A 27,147-nucleotide genomic window follows, 5' to 3' on the forward strand; every position below is an offset into this window, starting at 1 on the left:
GGTTATCAGTTGTTATTTATTGGGAACCTTGGTACGGTTTTCGCATTATTTTAGTTAAAAGGTTAATAGTTATATAACCATAATAATACCACAGACTATATGAATGTAAGTTTTTTCCAATACCCAAAAGACGATCGTCTACCATTATGGATCAGAAATTGTGGTACAGAAAATCTATCTGAAAAACTATTTAAAAAAAATAGTTATAAAGTATGTGGCAATCACTTTGAAAATTCAATGTTTTTGAATTCTACAACCAAAAATCGACTAGTTTTTAATGCTATTCCAACAATGTTTAATGGTAAGTAAATAATAAAATTATTGAAACATGTTCAAAAATATTTTAATAATTTCAAAAACTAATTTTAATCTATATAAACTAATAATTGATTTAATTAAATTTTTAGATGAAATAATGTTTGAAAGATCAAAATTGGATAAATTACAATCAACAACACAAGTAGATCCACAATATTTTGATAATAGTTCAAAAGATCAAAGTAGTTGCAGTAGTTCAATTCAAGGCACTGAGACTGAAGGATTATCAAATCATTTAGTTGGGTCTATGAATACTTCTGATGTTTCAAATGAATCCTGCAGCTCAACCACAACTACTGATTCTTCATGTCAAACTCCTGGATACTTATCGGCAAACACACCAAGGAAACAAAAACTGGCTATGGAGATTATATCTGGAAAAAAAGAAATAAAAAATTTAAAGAAGAATATAGTAAGTCTAAGTCAACAATTATCCATGTACGATACAGTTGAACATTTTTTAAGATTAAGTGAAAAATATCTATCCCCTGGTTTATTTACTATTGTCAAGTCCCAAATTAGTTTAAAAAATAAACAAAAAGAAGGCTATCGATATAATAATGATATTAAACAATTAGCATTAAATATTTATTTTTTAGGACCTAGAGTCTATAAACTTTTATTAAATACTCTTTCACTACCATCAATTTCTACTTTAAAACGTATAACTCATAAATTTGAAATAATACCAGGCTTGAATGATCTTCCTTTTAATATTATTAAGTATAAAATTAAATATTTTGCTGAAGAAGCTAAAGAATGTGTTCTCTGTGCAGATGAAATGGCCTTAAAATCTAATCTCTATTATATGTTAAACAAAGATGAAATTATTGGGTTCCATCAAACAAATAAGACAAAGACTTATAATCCTGCTAAATATGCATTTGTTCTAATGGCTAGAGGAATAAATATAAACTGGAAACAACCGATTGCATAATTTTTAGTATCAGGTAGTTGTACCGGTTATGACTTGCAGGATCTCATTTTTGAAACTATTCACAAACTTTTTGATATAGGATTAAATGTAAAAGTATTTATTACAGATATGGGTTCTAACTTTGTTAATTTTAGTAAAACTGTTAATGTTACACCAGCTCGACCCTTTTTTAAAGTTTCTGAAAATAAAATAATATATATATTTGACCCTCCCTGATACGGCACAAACAACAACACATAAAACGGCCGTTCTCACGGCCACCAATTTAATGCACATATCAAGACAGAATCATACGAGCAACCGTACATACGGGTAAGAACTAGATGATTCTTCACAAGTATGCTCAACGATTATGACGAGCGAAAATGACATCAACGGAGCAGAATAGATCATAGGATCGAGGTCATATTCACTCGTCATAACAGAACTCTCCGTCAATGAAAACAGCCACAACAGCAAAAACTGGTATATATACGGGTGCATTTTACTGATCGTCACCCTATATACTATACTTGACGTACATTAACGACATTCCAACGACTCCTAAAGCCAACCTCTCACTCTTCGCTGACGACACGATGTTCTTTACTAGTAATAAAAACCCCAAACGTGCAACCATACAACTACAACACCAACTCAACCTCGCGTCCAACTGGTTCCACAGGTGGCGAATCAAAATAAACCCGACCAAAACAGTAGGCGTCCTCTTCAGGCGTTCTGATACAACCCACATTCCACCTCTAACCATCGATAACCAACCCGTTAACTGGTCAAAACAGGCCAAATACTTAGGCGTCACGATTGGACGTAAACTTACATTCAAGACGTAACCAAAAAAGCTACCCGCGTCCGTGGTATGCTTTACCCCTTACTTAACCGTACTAGTCCCGTTCCGCTGAAAACAAAACTTAACATACTTAAACTTTACGTGACCCCCATACTTACATATGCTGGCTCTTCCTGGGCACCCTTTATCGGCCCCTCCCATTGGAGACGTATTGAATCCGTCCAAAACATCGGCATACGCACGATAACCGGTATGCCCTCTATCGTTAGAAACTCGGCCCTTTTAAAATCAGCCAACTTCAAATCTATCCAAAATTCCATTTGCTCTCAATCAAAAACAATGTTCTACAATAACTCTTTTTCCGATTACGATCATATCCGCCTCTTAGGTAAAACCCACTCCCCTCCAACCACCAAACGTTTACTCCAACCATACCCATTAAATTGGACTGACTAACAAACTGAACCTACCAATCAACCCCAAAATCCATCCACTAGTAGAGGCACAAGCCTGGAATAGTAAACGGCATAGCCACCCCTCCCAAAGCAAAGCAAAGCAAAGCAGATCGTCACCCAGTACTCCTTCAACCTTCAAGACATCAAGAACTTATCAAACAAGATTCATTACTGTCTACAAGAAGGAAAAGGAGAACGACCGAATACGAAACACGTTGCAGTGCATTAAGAAGCGAATCGGACACGACTAGCCAGAGTCCAAACCCTCGAACGGCGACGATCTTTGAAGCCAACGCCGACCACACCGCATTATTAAAATAGCCCGTTTCCGGGCTGATAACACCGACGCAGCTTACGAGCCGAGACGAGCAAGAAACTTGCGGAAACCACGCGGCTCGTCGAGCATTACAGTCAGCGCCGTCAACAACACCAATAGAACGAGCAACGTAACGGCTCACCAACAGATCATCACCCGCAACTCAATCCGTAAAGTTGCCGGATACCTAAAACGGCCCTTTTAAGGGCCGATAACAAACGTGTACTGTCTCCCCAAGCGCGCCTGCCTAGGCCACGCTTCCCATCCGGAACTATAGATCGACGCCACTTATTCGAGCGGGCTGATCATAGTCAACCGGGTCGCCCCTTCATTGTTCAATTAAACCTATACCCAACTTTGTAAGGACCGCCGCGCATCCATACACAACCTTGTCGGTGTGGGAGCGCGAGCCGTCCACTCCCCTTATATTGTATATAAATATTTCCTTATCATAGAAATAAACCAGCAGATGATACCATAAAGGCATTTGTATACTTTATTTGAAGTAACGGATGTTCGCTTCCGGTGACTCCGTTACATCCCCATTTATTAAAATCAACTAGAAACATGTTTTTTCAACACAATTTTAAATTCAATGAGAACTTAATTGAAAAAAAACACTTGGTATCATTTTTTGAACAAGACACTAAATGTAATTTAAAAATAGCCCCAAAATTAACACATTCACATATTTTTCCTGGACCATTTGAGAAAATGAAAGTATTTTTGGCAGCACAAGTATTTAGTCAAAGTGTAGCAGCCGGCATGGAGACTTACCTTCTTAGTAATAAATTGGACTCTTCTGCAAAGGCAACAATAGATTTTATCGAAAATATGGACAAACTATTTGATATCTTCAATTCTTCAAGAAGGCCGACTTCAAAAAATTTTAATAGACCCTTTAAACAAACAAAATATCAAGAAGATCATTTAAAATATATGCATGATTTTTTTACAAATTTAATTATAATTACCAAAAAACAACAAACTAATGTTACTAACCGAATGAAATTTATTAATGGTTGGTTAGTCTCCATAACTGGCTTGTTGTTACTTTGGAAAGACTTAAAGGCAATTAGAACATTAAACCAACAAGAATCCAACTCCATATCAATTTTTGTTTGCATTTAAAAAACTTTTTTTACTTAATTATTTTCAACATTCAGAAAAAGCAAATTGCATAAATGATTTGGATGCAATTTTAACTCAAATACCCACTGATTCAGACATAGACATTAACACCCTATTCGCTGATAAAACACCTTTTAAGTTTAATAAAACGTTTCCTCTCTCTATTGGGCAAGTTGATTATAGAAATTTAGAAATTCCTGAACAAAATGCATTCATTTATGTTTGTGGATATATAATGAGTAAGTGTCTAATCAAACATTCATGTGAAATATGTTTAGAGTATGCAAAAACACCAAAAAATTTAGATCCTTCATTTTTGTTATGTTTTTTTAAAGCGTATGAAAATGCTGAAAAATCAACATTTGGGAATTTAAATATGCCCCATGAAAATTTTTACAATTACATTTATAATTTAGAAACTGAATTTATAAATAGTTTTCCTGTTGTATCAGTTGATGTAGGAGTAGGTGGTAAACTTAAAATGAAAATGCTTAATATTGATTTTGAACACCCATGTCCCAATTTTGATAAGGATTACCTACTTAATTTTTTTTTTGCGTTTTAGAATTTATGCTTCAATTAAATTTTTAAATAGAAATTTAGTATCTGAAAAAAAAATTAAAAATAGAAAGTTAGCAATTTTACAGCATTTGTGAAACAATATTTTGTGATTTACTAATTTTATGATAATTGTTACGTATTGTAATTTAATAAATACCTTATTTTATTAGAATTTAATATGCACTATTTGAATTGTATGGTAGGTACTTCATTTGTTTTATTTATGTTTGAATACCTGTAATAAATTATAAATTAAACATTAATTAATTATGTTTATATAATTTGTATAATATTTGTCTGTATATTGTAAATAAAACTTATTTAAGTTATGAAGAAAATAATGTTTTTTGTAATCATATAGATTACATATACAATATACATTATATATTATATGTAATTTTTATGTTTTAATATGTACTTACCGGATACCTTTGTTCTTACAGAGCATAGAAAACATCCAAATATTGAAATCAATATTCTTCTCATGACATATGAAGTATGATACCATCATTGTGTTACAGTTTACACTTTTACAGTACTAGCTAATGTATTGTAACATGTAGGTAACTTTAAATAGTAATTATGTTTATAACGTAATGAAATCTGGGTAAATACTTAGACCAAAAAATCGTTAGATGTAAAATTAAAAGCACAGACTACGAACTTGTGTTAAACTTAATTAATGATAACTATCGCCTTTTACAGTTTCTCGTGTCAATATGTCATTAACTTACTAATCACTAGCCACTTGGAAATAATAGGTCTATTTTTTCGTACTAAATTACTAATTAGGATAAGATATTAATAATTAAGATGATTAGTAAATGGAAGTACTAACAAATGTCAAATATACAATAATATTGTAAAACATCTGAACAATATTTTAGATAAATGCATGTAGCTACACTGATTAGGTCGCCGCCAATCAGAAAATCTTATTTTTTTTCCCATTGTTTTCGGCCGAGTGAGCTATCTGTTTTCATATAGTCTGTGATAATACACTTGACCAAATTTAAAAGTTTATTTAGGGCCGTTCTTACAATGTCCGGTTATAGTTAACGGGCAAACGGGCTATCGGTGCTAACGCCTTAACGGACACTTAATTAATCATTTAATTAATTAATTAATTTATTTATTTAATTAATCGGTGGAATTCTGCCGGTAAAAATCCCTCTAACCGTTGGTTAACAATTAATATACAATTAACCGGACATTGTAAGAATCAGCCTATGTCATGGTTTATGCTTATACGTCATGACGTGGTTTTACTTAGATTCAATGGAGAAAATAAATATTTGGATCAATAATTCAGAAATAAATGAATCATTCCTGCATAATGTCAAATTATACAATATAATACAGGGTGATTTTTTTATCATGAACCACTCATTATTTAAAAAAGTATTGACTTTTTTCAAAATATTTTTTCACATAGTTTCAAGTTGTTAAAAAACCAACGTTTTTATTAAATGTATTTTTTAAAAATTTGTATCCTTAAATTTTTTTAAGTTTTTTGCTTTTTTGAATGACAACATAGAGTTTAATTTCATATTTTAAAGCAGAATATTTTTCTAAGTATTTTGATTTATAGTAATCGAATTTAGGAGGAGTAGTTTATGAGTTATAATAAGTATTTAAAGTTTAGATTGGCAGAGTGGAGTGGTATGGGGTTACCCCGCAAAATATTTGTCCACTACTCCGCTGTCTAAATTTTAAATACTTATAACTCATAAACTACTAGCCCCAAATTCGATTTCTAAGTATCAAAATACTTAGAAAAATATTCTGCTTTAGAATATGAAATTAAAACTCTGTTAACATTCAAAAAAGTAAAAAACTTTAAAAATGATATGGATAAAAAATATTTAAAAATATAATTTTTTAATAAAACGTTAGTTTTTTAACAACTTGAAACTATGTAAAAAATATTTTTTTTAAACTTTTTTAAATAATGAGTGTTTGATAAATCAATCACCCTGTATATACCACGCGGATGAATAGTATTTTAGATTCTGAGCGGAGCGAGGAATGTATTGATTTTACAATGATGTGTGTGTTTTTTTTGTCTGTCGTCACGTCGACGAACTTGTTAGAAATCTTGTATTAAATTAGATTTGTAAAGAACATTTTTCATGAATTTCTAGCTTAAAATAATTTGCAAATTTTTGTGATTTTTACGTTTTTTGTCAAAATCCAAACTTTGAATGCTTATAAAAAAAATTTTGACTACGAATTTCTTTTATTATTCAACTGCTATAGTAACAATATGTTAGGAGCCTTGTATCAAATAAATTTTAATCGATATTAATTTTAAAAAAACTAATAATGATCGAAAATTACATATGCCTATAACTAGTTCAACTTAAGTCGATGAAAACTGCATGGTGGATAGAATATATTTATATACATGAATATGATATTGGGTTTAATGTTTCATCAAAAACCAAAACCGATTTTGTCAAAAACTGATTGTGCGTAAAAATTCCCGCTTTTTCCTTAATTTTTAGTTTGTTTATCCCGATTATTTAGAAAATTATTTTTACTTTGGACCCCCCCCCCCACCAAGTACCAACTAGATTTACTTTCTGATCTAGCAAAGTACTGAAGTTGAAAATCGAAAAATTTTTACTGCTCCAAAACATGATGACAGACAAAAAAACACATATCATGGTTAAGTTTTTAACTTATGAACTTGACTTATTTAATTGATAGTTTAAACAGCTAGGTTAGCTTGTTTCAGTTGATTTAAAAATAATCCATCAAGTTAAAAACACTTTGAAATTTTTCCTTTATATATGAATATTAATATAAAATAAATATAATCCAATACTAAAATAATACAAACATTTTTCTATTCTTTTCTTAACTTGAGTTAATTATTTTCATCAACTTGTCCACCTTTAAGTAGTTATATGTTATGGTGGCCGGTGGGTAGAGTGTACCAACTACCAAGTTAAAAAAAAAATATTTATTTTGATGATATTTGGTTCATATATAATTTTTTTTTTTTTAGGGTTAGGGCTTCGACAACTGAGGTCATTAGCCTGGGGAACTATAGAGTGTAGGGCAAAGTACTGTAGGTTTTAACACGTGGGTTTTTGACAGAAATTTGAATGGGCACCCTGGGTTTCAGCCATGTCCGGTTGGGGGCCGGCGGCCTCTCTCTTCATACACCGCGAAATGCCCAAAGAGTGATGCCACCCGTGACCGAGATTCGAACCGGGCGGCTTTCGTCGCAACCGACGCCTTAGTCCGATCGGCCACTCCACACCCCTATATATATAATTTGTTTTAATTTCAACCGCGGTTATTCTTTGCATTTTTCTCAACTAATCTTTAAAATAAAAATGCTTGTTTTTATAGTAAAAACAATTAATGTATTCTATTTAATAACTTATAGGTACATCAAAGTATCGAACATTTTAGAAAATTATTCCACTTCCAATTACAAAAGTATTAATACTGCGGTTGTTATGAACAGAGTTAAAATCACAACATTGAAAAAATAATGTTATAAGACAAAATTTATACTATTCAAATATTTTTTGAAAACTAGCAGTGAATTTAAATGGGTCGCCCTGTATACATAGAACCTAAACCTATAAAACTATAATCTATTCTATTGTAGACTGCATATTTATACATACATATATTTATATATTTATATATTTATTACATTGTAGTATAATGATTATGCTATTATAGAAAAATATTAGTTTAGATTTCTTAAACAATAATATTATGTTTGGGTTTGTCATATTATTACATCTTATGAAACATTAATTATAGTGAGTATATAGTAGAAGGGTACTATTATAGAACTAAACCAATGCATGTATAAAATCAACGAATAAAACCAACAACATTTTGGAAACAACTCTATAATATTACCGAGAGGTTATATTATAGTAAGGGGATAGCATCATGATATATATTATTATACAATAGTCAATAATATAACTATATAAATATATTATAATATACGTAGCCGGCGACGATGGTGCACACGATCCTCATAAGCCAAACAACCAGGTCGTACTCAAATAAGTAGTTAGTTCGAATTGTATGTATAAGTATATATGACTACGAAAGTATTATAAAATACTCATCCTGAAATATGCAGAATAATAATTGTGAGTATCTCTCGTTTGCGTATAATACTCTCCGATCAATCGGTGTGTTTTCTTTGAGTGACTCGACGAAATGGACTCGGCGGGCTTTCGACTTTTACCGGGCAATATTTTTTATCGTCTTGGCCTTGATCACGTTTCTGATGACGGTCCAGATGTTTGTCGCCACCGACCTTACACTGTTGGCAAGGACCATAGACATTTGGACCATGTTCTTCTCAGGATTGTACAAATGGTTTTATATGACGGTGTTTAACGACAAATTTTCTCAGCTCAAAACTGCACTGACGCAAATACAAGCTCAAGGATCGGTGGCGTACGGCCACTCAGCCGACGCGTTTACAGCCAACTACTTAAAGGAAACGCAAAAAATCAGCTTTTGGTATATGTTCAGTGGTATGGTCGCCACTTTTTTCATAATTGTCAGCCCCTTGTTGACATATCCTAAGGGGTAATGTTAATATTATTATCATTTATCACCAATATTATACTAAAATATTATGAATTATTATTTTGTTTCATTCAATTTCTGCAACAACAGTACAGCACACAATAGGCCATAGGCGTAACCTGGGGGGGGGACAAGAGGGGCAACTGCCCCTCCAGATATTTTATTGAAAAGGCAATAGTATCGTTTTGCCCCCCTTTAAAAGTTATAACTTATAATTCAATTTCTATTTTATCATAGCAAAATTAAACAGCATAATGGATTGTATAATAATAAATAATAATAGATTTATCGTTTTGACTTTTTAAGTGCCTAAATTTATTATTTATTAATAGTATCATTATAAACCGAGCGCCATCATATCGTAGGTTGGAGGTTAGGTTAGGTTACGACGACTGGTGTACTTTCCAAACACGCCAATAATTGTGCATTTGACCAGTGCACGAATATGATGGTGCATTGGTGCTCACACGTCTGGCATATTATTTGACAAGTACGCCAATACTGGAGAACTTGTACAAGTAGCCAAGTACACTATTCCCATTGCTGGCTGTTATACGAACCGGTCGTGGGATCAGTAGTACAAGTATAGTGGGTAATCGGAAAACAAATCCCTGGAAAAAAAAATCCCCGGAAAAAAAATCCCCAAAGCAACTATTTAAAAAATTACATAGGTAATTATAATAATAATACCTAATTAGTATATTAGACTATTAGAGTATGTATATTAGTTGGTAAAAAAAAAAATAATAAATAATAATAATATAATATTAGTTAGTTAAACAATAAAATATATATATATATATATATAATTAGGTATAGTAAAATTATAGTCAGATTCGGTTCAGTCAGTTCGTTTTCGTATATTGTTAGACACAACTGTCAAAAAGTCTCCAATGCTTAATATTTATCTTCACTTTGTCTTATAAAGTTATAACTAACTCTTTCAAACGAATATTTATTGTTTGATTTTGTCGTCTTTTTGTACGTCTATCGGCAATCGGCGTTAATTTCGTTTTTAATTTTTCTAATAAGTTTCCATATTGTAGGATGTTTTTGACCAACTAGTTTGGAAAACCTATTATTCCACCCTTCAACGATATTGTTGGTTCTGAGGGTGGTTTTATTTACATTCCACACAGCTGGTGGGAACATTGGTTGCAGTTTTCGAAACAAATTTTATCGTTCCCTTGATTAGATTTAACGATTTCCATAGTCGCACAGTCACACAAATTAAAGTTACTTAACAGGAACTGAAGATGTACCAACCGTAACCGTTATAATAACGTATAGATAGACGTGTAAATAATTATTTTATAACTTGTATATTCCCAATTTCAAATTTTATTTCTCTATGCAACTGGCAGCCCGCGAACCTTTTTTATCTGTAAAATGCTTTCTTATTGCACACTAAATTTGTGGTATGAATGTGAACATTTTGGTCGGTATCAGTTATATTTGTGTATTTATTTATACGTGTTCTTATTTATACATTTATATTTTATTATTTTATATTTTTTTCATACTTAGTACAACTTTGAATTTTTAAATATAAATTTTGTAAATACACATTTGTTGCATATATTAATGATTTTTACTACATATTTGTTGCATATTTCAATGATATATATATATATATATATATATATATATATATAATATATATATATATAATATATATTAATTAATAATATAGGTATAAAGATATAATATAAGATAATATTATTATTTTTATTATTATTATTTAAATACTAATTAGTTGCTTTGGGGATTTTTTATTATCATTATTATTTTTTTCCGGGGATTTTTATTCCGGGATTCGTACATTGGCCGTTCCTTTCACTTGTGCCACATTTACCGACAATCGCTGGGAACGATACCAGTGCCAAATAATTGTACAAGTACACCAGTCATGGGAATTCGGCTTAAGAGGACGCCACACCCGCATATGTTGTCTCCGTCTTACAAACTTATAAGTTATAACATTGCAAAATCTGTTTAGCGCGTTACAACTTTACTCCTTTTGTATTTATAGTAGAATTACCAAAATTCCACAACGCACAGGAAAGAACTTTATCTGTCTCGTTATTTTTTTGATAACATAAATATAATTAAAGTTATAACCTTAAGAAAATACATTTATTTTTTATTTTTTCATTAAATTACTTAAAATTATTGGTTTGTGCTATCAAAAAAATAACGACGCAGATAAAGTTCTTACCTATATGCGTTGTGAAATTTTGAAAATTCTAATATAAATATTGAGGGAGAAAAGTTACGTTCGTGAACTTAGGGGAACTCATGTAACATATTTCAATAAAACCTATCCAACAATTTTGTTGGACGTTGTTGGAAAGGTTTTACAATTTGTTGGACCGTAATTAAGAAGTTATAAACATTTTTCCAAAACCGCCGCTAAGTTCACACTAACGGCCAACATTAAATCAAACACATAACAAACTGTACAAAACTGTTCTCCATGGTTTGTTGGACGTTGTTGGAAAGGTCTCGCCATTTGTTGGGCACTTTTTCAAAAATTCGTATAAAATAAACAGAGTTCCAACAACGTCCAACCAACCATATAAAACCGTTTTGGATAGCATTTGGAACTTTTAAAAAAGTTGGCCGGGGGCACTTTTTCAAAAATTCGTATAAAATAAACAGAGTTCCAACAAATGGTGGGACCTTTCCAACAACGTCCAACAAACCGTGGAGAACAGTTTTGTACAGTTTGTTATGTGTTTGATTTAATGTTGGCCGTTAGTGTGAACTTAGCGGCGGTTTTGGAAAACTGTTTATAACTTCTTAATGACGGTCCAACAAATTGTAAAACCTTTCCAACAATGTCCAACAAACGTCCAACAAAATTGTTGGATAGGTTTTATTGAAATCTGTTACATGAGTGCCGCTAAGTTCACGAACGTAGAAAAGTTGTCCCGCGCTAAACAGATTTTGCCTTGTTATACGTTTGTAAGACGGAGACAACACATGCGGGTGTGGTGTCTTCTTAATACGAGGAATTTACAGAGAGATGACAGTGATGGCATGGCGGGTAATGCGGGTTATTAGTTATTACCGCAATAGCACAATGAGAACTAATGGGAAATGGCGTTTTCCATCTAGTTACACTATTGCACTAAGGGCGGACCGAGTGCCATTTGCGTTTTCCATCTACCACTAAGTGTTTGCACAATTCCAGTGTAATGTGTTCCATCTTAAAAAACTGCACGAGTGTTTTACACCCGCGTGGAACTGCAGGCACCATAGAGTAATTTCATTACTCTATGACTGGCACACGAGCTTTTTGAGACGGTTTTTGTTAACAGTTGTTATCACTACTGATAAAATATAAAAATTAAAAACTTGAAATCGTTAATTTATTGTACATTATACAAGTTCTACTAGTCATTGTGTTATAGGGGTAGGTGCAGTCTTAGGTAAAATACTTTTTAAAAGTATTTGGAATAAATACTCGTATATTCGTGAAAATTAGTATTCCGAATATGTATTTGAATACAACATTAAAAAAAGGCGGGTAAGTCGTGGTTCGTGGATGTTGCTCTGCTGTACAGTAGGTTACAAGTGGGTTACTGTAATGGATGGAATTAAATTTGAATCCAATGATATTATATCATTGTAAACGAAAAACGATTCTGAGCTCATAAAAATTTAATTTGAATTTCCGGTGGACATTTTTATTTTTTTTATTTTTGATAAAGACTGTCAAATTTGTAAGTAATCTGGTACTAAATTTTCAAATCTGAGATTTAAAAAGAAAATTTGTATGAATTTCTAGCTTAAAATAATTTGTGATTTTTCGTGATTTTTACATAATATGTTGTCAAAATTCAAACTTTGAATGCTTATAAAAAAAAATCGTGCCTATGTATTTTTAATATTTTTTAACTACTATTGTTGCAATGTGTTAAGAGCCTTGTATTAAATTTTCAGGCTTTTCTACCCAACAAATACATTTTTATCGATATTTAAAGAAAAAAAAACCAAAAAAGTTGAAAAATTAAATTGTCAGTAAACAGCTCAAAACAAATTTAAATATTTTGAAAATTTTATCAAATATAGAAAATGCCTAAATAAACATTTAGTGAAAATTTCAAGTATCTGCGGTCATTTGTTTTAGAGTTACACCAAAATAAGGAAATCGCTAAAAGTGAAAATCCAATGTTGTAAAAATTTAAATTTCAAATGCTCATAAAAATTTAATTTGAATTTCCGGTGGACTTTTTATTTGTGATAAAGATTGAAAAACTATTAAGGGATCTTGTATTAAATTTTCAAATCTTAGATTTAAAAAGAAAATTTTTTATGAATTTCTAGCCTAAAATAATTTGTGAATTTTCGTGATTTTTACGTATTTTGTCAAAATCAAACTTTGAATGCTTATAAAAAAAAATTGCGACGATGAATTTCTTTTATTTTTCAACTGCTATTGTAACAATATGTTAAGAGACTTGTATTAAATTTTCAAGCTTTTCTGCCAAACAAATACATTTTTATCGATATTAATTTTAAAAAAATTAATAATGATCGAAAATTTCAAATGCCTACGAATAGTTCAACTTAAGTCAAAATTTTTTGAAAATTGCATGGTGGATAGAATATACTTATATAAACATTCGGTGAAAATTTCATGTATGGTCATTTGTTTTAAAGTTACATAAAAAACCAAAATCGATTTTGTCGAAAAATGAGTGTGCGTAAAATTTCCCGTTTTTCCCTTAATTTTTAGTTTGTTTTTCTCGATTATTTAGAAAAGTATTAAGAATTTTTCATTTTTGACCCCCCAAAGTACCAACTAGATTCACTTTCTGATCGAACGAGGTACCGAGGTCAAAAATCGAAGCACTTTTACTGTCCCAAAACGTGATGACAGACACAAAAAAAAAAAACACACATCATGGTAAAATCAATACATTTATCGCTCTGCTCAGAATCTAATAGTATTCTGAATAAAGTATTTAGAATACTATAAAAATATTCCAAATACTTTTAAAATGTTTTTTGTTATAGATATTGATAATATAATAATTGCTTTTGGGAAACTATAGCCACTGTTTAAATATATAATATATTGTTTGTAAATTAAAATTATAATATACCTAACTATAACTATTTATGATTTACAATATTATATTATAATAATTTTTTATAATATTTATTAATAATTATCTGCAATATTTATCTTCTATGAATAATATTAATAATATTATTAAAGCATAACATCTTTCACCAGGACAGGCACAGTTGAAAACAATACATACTAAATAAGGAATGTAAAAAGTATTTATTTAAACAAAATAACCAGGAAATCGCAAAATATTAATTTTTTTTCCGATAGAATATCATCATATTTTTGTTTGAATGATGTGATAGATAGCCATAAATAACCAAAATACATGTGTTTTTCCTTTTGTAATACATCTAGACACACACACAGAGGCTCCATTACTAGTAAATACTTGTCCAAAAATTATATATCGGCTTTAGAAAAACGGTTAACAGTAACAGCATCACATATCTTATAAAATTTCTTATTATTCATTTTAAAATGAATAATAAGAAATTTCATAGCATCAAACCAGGTATTCCAACGGGTATCATTAGGAGTTTTTAAGTATACATTCAAATTGGTTTAACTATGTCAGCCGTTTGACTATAGAACGGTTTGTTCCAAATAGCTTGATATTTTGCGAATGTAGATGCTAAAATACTAAAATCCTAAAAAAAATATATTGTTATACTATTAAAGTATTCCGAATATAGTATTTGGAATACTTTCGAAGGTATTCTGAATACTGCATAAAATACTTTTAGGAAAAGTATTTTCAAAAGTATTCTGAATACTTAAATTGTATTCCGAATACTCGTAGGCGGTAGACTGCATAGCACCTACTTTTTAATAGAATTTAGAACAAAGAAAACTGAAAAGCGAAAAAAACAGACAACATAATTGAAAAACGAAAATATCTTTTGCAATTTGCATAAAATATAATTGTTATCAATAATTATGAGTGTACCAAGATAGTAATTTTTCGTGTTCCATATCTAGTGGTAAAATGTTGGTACTTGAGTTAACACCGAAAAACTCGCACAGTGACAGTGAAAACTGCCACAGTGCGAGTTCGACAAGGTGGAAAACGCTATAAGATTAGTGATATTATATACGCATTTTTAGTTTTAATACTGCTTGCCCCCCCCCCCCCCTCTAGGATTGACTCCAAGTTACGCCACCGCAATAGGCTATAAAATAATGGGTTCCTCTCAGGAAATAGATTGAATGTAAAAATTGCACATCTTATGACTTATGAGTTATGATTTTGACTCCAAATGTGTTGTTAGAAGAAAACTGCACACTATCGGTTCATAATTTAGGTACACCGAAATATCCCACAATGACACACGGTATTTTTAATAGGTGCAGATCAGATATTCTATGTACGTTAAAAACTATATTTGTCCGGTTTACAAAAAGCATTAGTAGAAACACAAAATTTTGTTTAAAATTTAAATAATCTTAAAATTAAATTTACGTGATCCTGTTGTCCCATATTTTATCTTATTAGTGTACGGGTATAGCGTCATCTTAACACATATTAATCGGCCCTTATACTTTATAGCCATTTTGATTGTATAAATATTAGGTTACAATGATGAAATCGCAAAAATTATATCTATAAACAGACCACAGTTATTGCTCAATGATCACAGTTAGATAGGTTACTAAAATTTGTAAAATATAATATTTTCTTATATATTGCAATTTCCCAATATTGCTTAATTTACTGACGCCTACGTAGGGTACCAAGCAATGGAACTTCATTGGTTCCCACGGGTCTCAAGGACCCGGGGCCCACCATGAAGTAAACACTATAGATGCATAACTACTTATTTTGATGATTGGATTATTAAATCGTTGAATGAAACGTTAGGTGTTGGCAGTGTCAAATATGCAAACAAATATGATAACATTGATAACTAATATAACTATATTAATTAAATAAATTTATAATTATAATTATAAATGCAGTACTGCACTGGTTACTAGAAAATCTGTGGGTGCCAATGTTGCTTATTTATAGGCCCATAGATCCGAATATTGTATATATTATTATTTAGTATATACAAAGCACTGAATTCTAAAAAAAAAAGTCCAGGAAAAGAAAGTATACAAAATAGGTATAAAATAACAAACGGAAAAAAGTTCGATTTGATTTTTTTTTTATTTAAGACCCGGCTACATTACATGCAGTGTTTTCGCTGTATAGTCTGTATAGAATCAATGGTTTTGTATCCCCGCGATTTTTACACTACTGTCTTAACAACTTTTTTTTAAATCGACTGAGTCATACTACGGGATGAATTCACAATATGGCAGTGCACTTAGACGCATCAATATGGAAGTTGTGATTTTGAAATAGAAAAAAAAATTATTTGTGTAATGGTTTATCTGTCTAAAAGTTTCCTCTGGGAATGCTCTCTAAGGCTCTAAACATATTTAAAATATATCCATGTGTTTTAATCACTCAAAAAGGTAAATTATAATAAAGAATTTATTTATACATAGATTCAATCAATTTATATGAATATATTGTTCATGAATCGAGACATATTTTAGGAAAAAATTTAATTAATTGGGCTTTTTCCAACCACATAATATTAATAAATATTAAATAACCATATTATATAATAATATATCTTTATAGTGATACACATCACGTTTTTTAAAGCTTATAGTACCAACTAGAAACTACATACCTACATTCCTACACCTCCTTCCCACTTCAAAAAAAAAAAAATTGTTCGGAACATTATTATTTATAAATAAAAATAATATAGTTTTTCTGTATAGAAATTAGGAAGCTTATAATCTTGGAAAGGTCTGAGTGTTTATGAATATAGGAACCTACTCCTGCGAATAGCAATGTATTTTTATTTTGTTTTTTACATTTAACCATTATACTATGAGACATTATAATATGAGTATCCGGGCAGTGGCGCAAATAGGTGGTGGCTACTTAAATTAACCTAACCGGGCTAAGCCCACCATCCTCTCAAAATCGCTCAAACCCCCCTCAAAAAATAATAGTTATGGAAAAAGAAAGCTTATTATTGTATATTATAGATACAATGATAAATATTTTTTAAAAACAAGATTTTTTGAAGAAAGCCTTCAAGTAGTTTCATCAGCAGAAAAATTGCTAAAATTGAATTTTGAAAATTCTACATTTTTAATTGATCATTACAAGGTATTTGTAAAATAATACATTATTAATTTTCAAGCATTTAATATTAATGTTTAATATTTGTTAAGAATTTATTTGGAATTTGTGACCAGTCACTGATGTCTGAAATGTCTGTTTAAAAAAACATTTTGGGTGGAAACTCTAGTTCATATAGAAAATAAAACAGCATTTGACATTTTTGTAAGATTTTATAAGTAACTGTTATTCTTCCCGTAAGTACCTACCTACAGCGACCTAAAATAAACCATTTTCTACAATTTGACGTATAAAAATATGGTTGCGTACTTATATGAATCAAGATAGGTTCAGCAATTTAATTATTTTGGATATAGAAAGGAACATTCATATTAATAATGAAGACATATTAAATATTTTTGAAAAAAACCGAGAGACGTATATAATTACATTAAATATATCTATTTAAATAAATGGTTAATGTTAAAGCATGTACTATGTACATTAGGTATTACTTACGATATATATGTATACAAGGTGTACCGCGAGGATTTACCCATTTTCCCATCTCTGAAAATAATGGAGATATCAAAATTTGGTTTTGTAATAAAACTCACATAGATAGAACTACAATTATTTCACATTTTAATTTATATTTTTATGTTTGGTAAAAAAGTTAAAAAATATATTTTAATTACTTCCAAAAAATTTGACTATTAGTCCGGTCAAAATAGACAAAAAAACATGCAAACTTCGGAATACTTCACGTCATAGAGCTGAAAATTGGTACACACCTTAAGTACCTCATCCTAAATAAAATCTCAAAAGTCCCCATCGATCCTATTGCTGCTAATTTTTTTATTCAAGGTCAAAGGCCACAAAAATTGGTTTTTTTTACTTATCTCTTAAAATTTAAATGTTTTCGTAAAAATAGCTTGTACAAAATTTGTAGATCAAGTAATAATTGTCTAAAAATTGTCCTTACACTTTTTTACCTAAAAGTAATAATTCATGAGTTATCTTTCGGTCTACGCTTAGTCGGGGGGGGGGGGGGGGGGTCGCAGCGCGCGAGGTGACTCTTGTCCGCGATCAGAGTTACTCAGAAATTCAGCACACAATAAAATACGCACCCAATATATTATGATTTCAAAAACTACGAATACTTGTACTTGATATATATAATAATAGTAATCGTTTGAGTTACTCACACATGAAAATGCAAATATTATGATTCTCAATATAACAGTTTATACTAAAGTGCTGTACCGATATCCGTATTATATTAAATTCGTTTTATATATTAAGATAGTTAAAAATAAAAATAAACACCACTGTCACGTCTAATGCATCGTGCAGTATTAAGTACCTATCTATATTCTATATAGTATCTTATCGTTACCACCTAACCAAAATTTTTCGAATATGAATTAGCAGTTTAGCACCTTATCCATTATCACTTTTCGATGCAATTGGTATGCGCAAAACACAAAAATCATCCATTTATGATTGTTTTAAATGTGTTAATATTGAAATATGATAACACAAATACTACCTACCTATATCATTGATGGAGGATATATTTTACATCGTGTCGACCGTGTCGTATGGGATCGAGAAGAAACATTCAATGTCATCTTCGAGAAATACATACATTACTTACATAGACATTTTGGTTATAACATAATTATAATATTTGATGGCTATACTGATTATAAAAATAACATCAAAGCTGCAGAGGAAAATCGTCCTAATACTAAAATAAATCCATGTTCTGATGTCCTTTTTGATAAATTTATGACTGTTCCTAGTTTCCTACAAACCAATTCGCGATTGAAACCGGAACAGGCGCTACCTTGTGAAAGTCATCAGAACTATTGTAACGGGGAAGATGTATACTAATTACTATTTTTTTTTATTACTATATAGTATACTCAATAACTCAATACTGTTATTACTGTATAGTTCAGTAATACAGTAAGTACCACACCGCACACGCGAAGTACGAATTATGATATTACATTATTTATTTATTGTAATTCATTGTAATATTGTAAGAATATATTATATTATTATTTTGTATGATGGATGATCATACTTATTACCTTAATAGTAGTCCAAAAGTACAAATTAATGAAAACCATAAGGCTTGTTCTGTTCCACAGTGTTCAAATAGGAAGGTAATTAATTCAATTATTTACATTTATTTTGTTGTAATTCAAAAACGAATAACTGTAGATACATGAGAATTTAACTGAATATTTATATTTTCATTTTCTACACATTATACAATTTTTAAAATATTTAAACTCGTTTTGAGCTGTTTACGGATATTTTAGTTTTCATTTTTTTTTCTTTAGTTGTCAATTATTTTTTGTAGCTAAAAATTTATAAAATGTTCAACTTTTATGGCTAAAGATTGAACATTTTAAAACAAGGTTCTAAGTACATACTTTTGCAATTTCAGCATTAAGCCCACAACATGTTTGCATTTCCCTGTTCCCGCTTTACATGAGCATTTTGTGGACAAAACATCCTTAGTATTTGAAACAATAACTTCAAGCTAGGTAAAAAAAATAACATTTAAAATATGAAATAGTAACTATTAACATTGTAAGAACCACTAAATTATTATATTTATATTTTACCAAAATGTAAAATGCATACAACTTAATACAGTTCAGCAACTTTCTAGTAATATTACAGACACACATTTTCTGAAAAAAAATTACTTACTTCGTGAGGTTTTCCATTTAGATTACTTGTTTGCAGACATAATCCTAAAATATGAATATATGCATCATTTCTACATTTTACACCCATTTCTAAAATATGATTGCATTTTAAAATCTGAGAACCTTCTATAAAAGGTCTTTTAAAATCGCCAATGTATTGCATAATGTCTGCTATTTCAATTATACCGAATTAAACATTTTAATAAAATATATTTAGATGTAAAACATAAATATAATTAATATTATAATTTATAATACTGGACACTGGACACCATAGATAAGTATACTGTATAATATAAAAAAAAAACAGTAAGAAAAAAAAGTGGAAAGTAAACTATACACTGTCTAAACACTAAACAGCACAGCCCTCGGCCGCTGGGCGATCATGTTCCCCGTTAGCGTTATCATTATTATCGACTAGTGCGCTACCTATATTTCCTTTCAATCGCGAATTCCTTGCTAATACCCATAACAAGTATCGCTTCATTGCAATGCTGTCTGAAAAATTAACATCTGCTAATGTTTTTGTGAAGCAAGCTAATAATGACGCCGATGTTCTAATAATAGAAACTGCTTTAGAACAGTTCAACACAAATACAACTATTGTTGTAGGTGAAGATATCGATTTGCTTATAATACTAACTGTACGAACTCCAACGAATAAGACTATTTACTATTTAAAACCCGGTAAAGCCCAGTCACCAACAAAAATGTATTCATCACAAAGTTTAAATTCATATCCAAAATTTAAAGATCACATCTTATTATTACACACAATAACTGGCTGTGATACTCCGTCAGCATTTTACCAAAGAGGTAAAACAAAAGTGTTAAAATTATTTGAAAAAAGTCATGATCTAGTTGATTTCGCAAAAGTATTTAAAAACACCGACTCTTCTTCAGACATAATTCTTATTAATGGAATTCGTTTTATTCTTGCTATATATGGAGCTCCAAAAAATATTGACTCTATAGACAGATTAAGATATTTGAGTTTTGTAAAAAATACACGGAGTAATAGGAGAGTAAATTTATCGTGTCTTCCTCCAACAATTGCCGCTACTTGTCAACATTTATATCGTGTCTAATATCAAGTCCAAGTATGGCTAGGTAATGAACTTAATCCTGAAGACTGAAGATGGGTATTAAAAGATGATGGTCTGGAGCCAATCCAAACTATTCTTCCTCCTGCTCCAGAAAGACTTCTGAACACAATTTTTTGTAACTGCAAAAAAGGATGTAACTACAATTGCAGCTGCAAAAAAGTCGGCTTGTTCTGTTCAATAGTACGAGTATGTAGTAGATGTCAAGGTCAGTCATGCTCTAATGTCGAATCAAATTCAACAGATTATGAAGAATTCGTCAACGAAAAAGTGTTTGATTTATCTCCTTTCGCAGAGCAACCTATCGAAGTTCAGCTACAAGAGGAAGAAGAAAGTGAAGAGGAACAAATTAATATTGCCGAAGAAGAATTTAAAGATTATTATTAATTATTATAAGACAATTTTAAAAATCAAATATATTTGCTTATTACCTATTGTACCTACTTAGTTTATAACAGAACACGAGACCGGCCACCCTGTCACCCGGCCACCCGGCCATACCCAACTCAATGCCATGTACGGGAACTCTTGCGTAACGCGCCGGACACTGCACCACGCGCAGCAGTTAATCGGACTGCTGTGGGCGTGGTTTCGAAGGTGGCAACAACCAATGCATTGGCCAGCGCCGTCACGTGACCGTACGCAATAACCAACCACAGACAATCATGGGCGGTTCATGTTAGTACACAGCGCCGCAGCAGGCGAGACCAAGATTATAAAAGGGAGTGCGGAGCACAAAATCAGTCAGTATTCCTTCCTATCTTACCATAGCAAGACCCACCCAGGGCAGACTTGCGTGGTACAACTTCACTCCTACCTCACCGTAGCAAGACCCACCCAGGGCAGACTTGCGCAGTGTTGACTCAACATCAGATTAAAAACAAAGGAATACAGTCCACTCAACATCAAATTAAGAACAGTTGGCAAAAAAATATGGATAATATTATGAAGATAAATTAAAATTGATAAATTTTTGAAATCACGATAACTGATGAATTATTACGTCTTATAGGTAAAAAAGTGCTGGATGCGTATTTTATTGTGTGCTGAATTCTGAATTTCTGAGTAACTCTGCAGATCGCAGACAAGAGTCACCTCGCGCGCTGCGACCCCCTCCCCCCCGGACTAAGTGTAGACCGAAAGATAACTCATGAATTATTACTTTTAGGTAAAAAAGTGTAAGGACAATTTATTTAGACAATTACTTGATCTACAAATTTTGTACAAGCTATTTTTACAAAAACACTTAAATTTTAAGAGATAAATGAAAAGAACCAATTTTGTGACCTTAGACCTAGAATAAAAAAAATAGCGGCTATAGGATCGATGGGGTCTTTTGAGATTTTATTTAGGATGAGGTACTTAAGGTGTGTACCAATTTTCAGCTTTATGCGAATTATTCCGAAGTTAAATGTCTATTTTGACCGGACTATATAGCCATCTTGTAGAGTTTATTTTTCTGAAAATAATGACGATTCAAAATTTTATTTTTATTAATTTTCTGATGTTAATTTTTTTTTAATTTCAAAAAAAATTGTGAATTATTTAACACCGGAGTGTTATTTTCAAATATGTGACGTTCTAGTATACAGCCGGCTGAATGCTTTCAGTATGCCTATAGTTATAAATACGTTTTATTTCTTCAAAACTAGAAAAAATATTAAAAATCAAGAAACTTATGAAAATTTTGAAACGTCAATATTTTCAGAAAAATAAACTCTACAAAATGGTAATCTTTAACGTTTTTGGAAATAATTAAATAAAAATATATATTTTTAACTTTTTTACCAAAACATTTAAAATTAAAAAATCATAGTTCTTATACCCAGAGTCTTATCGCAAAACCAGAATTTTGATATCTCCATTATTTCGTGAAATATCGCAATGCGTAAATCCTCGCGGACACCCTATATACCAAAGTTAGAAATGAAGAAATACAGAGGTATTTAATTACATAAAAGTACGTACCTATTTATTTTAATTTAAAAAAAAAATGAATGAGCCTGAGCTCCCCCCCCCCCAAACATTTTTCCTATTTGCACCACTGTATCTGGGTTGCAGACCAATCATGATTTGGTTGTTTGGGTTATGTTATGTATATTAAAAAATGATATTACAAACGCAATTTTTGTACATAATGGTAATTTATAATAATTACCTATATTATTGTTCATATTATAGTGAACGGTCTAATTTTCAATACTACAATGATCCAAAAAGCTACCCATTGAGCTGTTGGATACCATTCACGTTGGACGAAAATTGGTTGTTTATAGTGGTTTTTGTCTGCCATTCTATTGCGTTGGTGTTAATTGTAATAGTATACTTGGGTATTGATACATATTTGTTTGGCGCTATTTATGCTATCGGTGGCCAAATTGAATTACTAAAGACATCGCTAAATAATAACGAAAACACTTTAGAACAATGTAAGTATTAGGTACTGTATTAACTATTAATACAAAAGTATATATGGATATTAAAATCAAGTAAGTATTTTTTTATAAAATTATATTAGTACATTACTCCAGATTCTATGACATTTTTTAATTTTTATATTGTTAAACTACAGTAACTTATACAGTATATGAGGAACCTTTTGATATATGTTTAAGGTTTTTACTTAGATGCAAAAAGGAAATTTAACATATGTCGGAAAGAAACTATAAAAAAAAGTTGAACATTTCAATTAATGTTCATAAATAGCTATAAAAATAAGCAAACAATGCCTAAAAATACTTTCATTAATATTAGGTAAAAATTGCATGTTATTCGTTTTTGAATTACAACAAAAAACGAAAAGTGGGTACCGATTTACTGTACATCAGGTGTCTAGATGGGGGTCACTGTAATGGATGAGTTAAATTTTTTCGTTTTTATAGTTTTGTATTTATTTTTGGGTTTTGATATTTAATTTAGAACTGTTTATTTGCATAAAAAATCAGAGGCACCCGAACCCCCGTTGCAGTCCACTTTAGCATCACTTGTAACAAAAGCTTTTTACAGTTGAAAATTCTTCGAGTACAAATCGAATTTCTATTTACACTAGAAAACAACAAATACAATGTTACTCGTCACTCCGAGAATGTGTAAAACATCATATCTCAATTCTTGAGTATGTACCTATTATTATACATTTTTACATAAAACTGTATATTATACTTATATCTTATATGGAGCTATATTATAATGAATATGTTAATTTATAATTATTTTTAAACTATATATTGTATACAATAAATTTATATTTTTTCCGTTTGTTTGCTTTACAGTTATATAAAAAATATACGTAAACTGTTTAGTACACTTATACTTATGGACTATTTGCATGGAATAACTTCGATGACATTTGCATTATTTCAGTTAACGGTACGCACTATAATAATAATATAATATAATATATCATATGTATAGTTGTGTCAGATACAGTCCTCATATTTAAAAATTTAATGACATTATTAAATATTTAAATAAGCAATTCACAGTAGCAATGCCAGCATTCCCTATTCACTTTCTTCATATTCTTCTTAACTCCATCTTCCAAAAGCGGAAGTTTGGTGATCCATCAGTTGACGTTGTTAACAATATTCCTTTCCAAAAGCTCATAGTTTTCTGCCAATTGAATGGCCTTTCCCAGAAGATGCCGGCATTGATGATTTTGATCTAGTCTATCCAACGCGCATTGGTGTTCTTCCACGGTTTCTTTTCCCTTCTATTTTCCTTTCGATTATCAGCTTCTCCAGGCTCGATCCATCCCTTCTTATGATGTGGCCAAAGAACCTTGAGATCCTCTGCTTACTCGCCACTGCTAGTCTTGTTTCAACATTTAATATGACCAGAATTCAGAAGTTGGTTCTCCTTTCCATCAAAGAAATTAGGTTAGGCATCCGTCTCAAAGGCGTTTTACATCTTCTACTTTAAGTGTCCATATTTCGGATCCATAGAGCATCACTGAGAAGGTAAGTGCCTTAAGCAGTCGCAACATGTTGTTCCTGGAGATATGATGGCCGTTCCAAATAGGTAGCCTTCCGACTGCTTCCCTCCCAAGTCTAACCCGTCGCCTAATCTCTTGGATGATCCACCATCTGCTTGTATGCAATTTAACTTAAAAAATATGTAAACTTATTCACTTTTTGGTAGTCTATTCGCCTACTAAAGGTTAAATACGGATTACGGACCATGTCATTTGTGTAACACCTATATATAAAAATTTTATATATAAGTAATGAATTTATTGAAATTCTGATTTTTTGCAATTTTGTAATATACTAGTACATAATTATTGTGTATTAATAATGTAATACTTTACCTTTATTATATATACTAAGCATAGGTAAAGGTTTTATTATTTTTCTTATGAGATTTTTAAATATTTTAAATAAATATTATTTCAATTCTATAATAGGTAATAGTTTTCCACTTTTTTTCAGATCAGTGTCAGCATAATCGAAACAATCAGTGTGGTGGGTTTTATTTGTGTGAGCGTTTGGCATCAATATCTCAACAATTTTTTTGGCGAATTTATCATACAAAAAGTATGGACTATAAAGCTACTTAGCTACCTGCATAATAAAATGTAATTTTATATACCTATTTTTATTTATTTTATGGATATGTTCAGCAATCAAGTGTTAGCACGGTATTATATAACGTTCCTTGGTGGCGATGCAACAAAAGGGTACGACAATTACTGACGTTAATGATTTTGAGATCCAATAAACCAACTTTTATTATAGGATTTTATATGTACAAGTTAAGTTACGAGTCGTTCATTTCGGTAAGATTATTTTTATTTTATATTATTTTGCCTGGTCTTGAAAACACATCGACATTATATTATGTTAATCTATTCTATACTATAATAATAATATGTAGAACACTGTATATGTTCATTGTTCATCATTATCTGGCTATAACTTTTTATGTAATAATTTTCAGTTCGTAAAAGCATTATACACTTACTATATGGTATTAAGAAAAGTCAACGTCAAAGACAAAACTGCATGAGATCAGATTTGAATAAGTCGTTAAAATATAGTAAAAAGGTATTATGATTTTGAAAAAGTAACATTTGTAACAACTTATAACCATATGATATTTTTATTGCATAATTATTGTATGCTATTTATAATATTATTATTAATATTATCTTATTCATTCAAACATTAAAGTTTAAATTTTAGTCAAGAAATTAATTATTATTTTCAGAACCTAATTATTGTCCTAATCGCATTTTTGTTGGGTTTAAAATAGTAAAAGTTCAATAAATCAAGTTTTCTTTCTTTGATGACTGCCTAAACTTACCTATTTCATCAATAATTTCATCCATACATATATAGTTATAACTTTTGTTATGTTTTAAATTTAAACACATTTAATGGAATAACTTAATAGTTAGTAACGCCAGCGCCCAGTATATCACAAGGCGTCAAGGCATATATATATATAGGTAAGTCAAAAAACCGACCAAGATTAAAATAGAAGCCAATAGGTACTACAATAGGTTGTATATATATACTGTGTTAAACATAAATATATCTATAAGGTTTATATGTAAATAATATGTAATACAATTAATAATAATTAGATAATGTTTCGCCAAACAAAAACAAACTCGTTTGTGCCGTGACGTCCGACTGTGGCAGTTTTTTTTCCTACCCTCTGTAAAAAAGTTTCACTTAAAAAGAAAAGCTGGTAAGTGGATATCGCTCTGTTAAACAGGAAGTCAGGAAGTAAGTAGGTAAGTAGGTTACAAGTGGGTTACTGTAATGGATGGTATTAAATTTTAATTAAATGATATAATATATCATATGATACGAAAAACGATTATGAGCGGAGACGGTTTGTCTGTCTACTGTCTAGGATATTTACCTATAGGCTATAAAATAAATTCCAAATTAATCCAATCAAATTCATTATGCACACGACTCACTCGGTCATTCATAGTAGATATATACAATTTGAAGTATTCACAAATAATATTTTTAAATTCAATAATATAGCTAAAATTGTT

The 27,147-nt window shown here is 30.6% G+C and overlaps 3 protein-coding genes and 1 long non-coding RNA gene across 4 annotated transcripts; 2 read left to right on the forward strand and 2 right to left on the reverse strand.

The window, feature by feature from the left end:
- Positions 1-50: 50 nt before the first annotated feature.
- LOC149056468 (uncharacterized) lies at positions 51-3,295 on the forward strand. Its single transcript, XM_089227996.1, has 2 exons — positions 51-301; positions 408-3,295. Exons 1-2 carry the CDS (start codon positions 100-102, stop codon positions 1,253-1,255), a joined length of 1,050 nt encoding a protein of 349 aa, XP_089084122.1. The 5' UTR covers positions 51-99; the 3' UTR covers positions 1,256-3,295.
- Positions 3,296-4,671: 1,376 nt separating this feature from the next.
- LOC149056469 (uncharacterized) lies at positions 4,672-5,468 on the reverse strand. The gene is made up of 2 exons (XR_016191802.1): positions 4,928-5,468; positions 4,672-4,740 (listed from the first exon to the last, which is right to left on the reverse strand). It is a non-coding gene; the product is annotated as an uncharacterized LOC149056469 (long non-coding RNA).
- Positions 5,469-8,563: 3,095 nt separating this feature from the next.
- LOC149056470 (odorant receptor 70a-like) lies at positions 8,564-26,325 on the forward strand. The gene is made up of 7 exons (XM_089227995.1): positions 8,564-9,086; positions 23,316-23,563; positions 24,141-24,249; positions 24,407-24,503; positions 25,565-25,669; positions 25,756-25,911; positions 26,073-26,325. Exons 1-7 carry the CDS (start codon positions 8,623-8,625, stop codon positions 26,139-26,141), a joined length of 1,248 nt encoding a protein of 415 aa, XP_089084121.1. The 5' UTR covers positions 8,564-8,622; the 3' UTR covers positions 26,142-26,325.
- Positions 14,724-20,221, reverse strand: LOC149056471 (uncharacterized; the record flags this gene model as incomplete). The annotated part of the gene is made up of 3 exons (XM_089225618.1): positions 14,724-14,811; positions 19,750-19,852; positions 20,029-20,221. Coding segments are annotated over 3 exons (384 nt in total), but the record flags the coding sequence as incomplete, so codon positions are not given.
- Positions 26,326-27,147: the final 822 nt, after the last annotated feature.

The sequence above is a fragment of the Diuraphis noxia genome, unplaced genomic scaffold, assembly GCF_037042655.1.
Source record: "Diuraphis noxia isolate RWA-SAM2 unplaced genomic scaffold, SU_Dnox_SAM2 contig0004, whole genome shotgun sequence".
Classification (NCBI taxonomy): domain Eukaryota; kingdom Metazoa; phylum Arthropoda; class Insecta; order Hemiptera; family Aphididae; genus Diuraphis; species Diuraphis noxia.

What these genes read in the sequence shown, in the direction of transcription:
- LOC149056468 (XM_089227996.1), top strand. Translation starts at nt 100, where the DNA reads ATGAATGTAAGTTTTTTCCAATACCCAAAAGACGATCGTCTACCATTA. An exon ending in TATTCCAACAATGTTTAATG is followed by an intron (nt 302 to 407) that starts GTAAGTAAATAA and finishes TTAAATTTTTAG; the next exon opens with ATGAAATAATGTTTGAAAGA.
- LOC149056470 (XM_089227995.1), top strand. Translation starts at nt 8,623, where the DNA reads ATGCAGAATAATAATTGTGAGTATCTCTCGTTTGCGTATAATACTCTC. An exon ending in CATCATATCTCAATTCTTGA is followed by an intron (nt 24,250 to 24,406) that starts GTATGTACCTAT and finishes TTTGCTTTACAG; the next exon opens with TTATATAAAAAATATACGTA. An exon ending in GTTACGAGTCGTTCATTTCG is followed by an intron (nt 25,912 to 26,072) that starts GTAAGATTATTT and finishes AATAATTTTCAG; the next exon opens with TTCGTAAAAGCATTATACAC.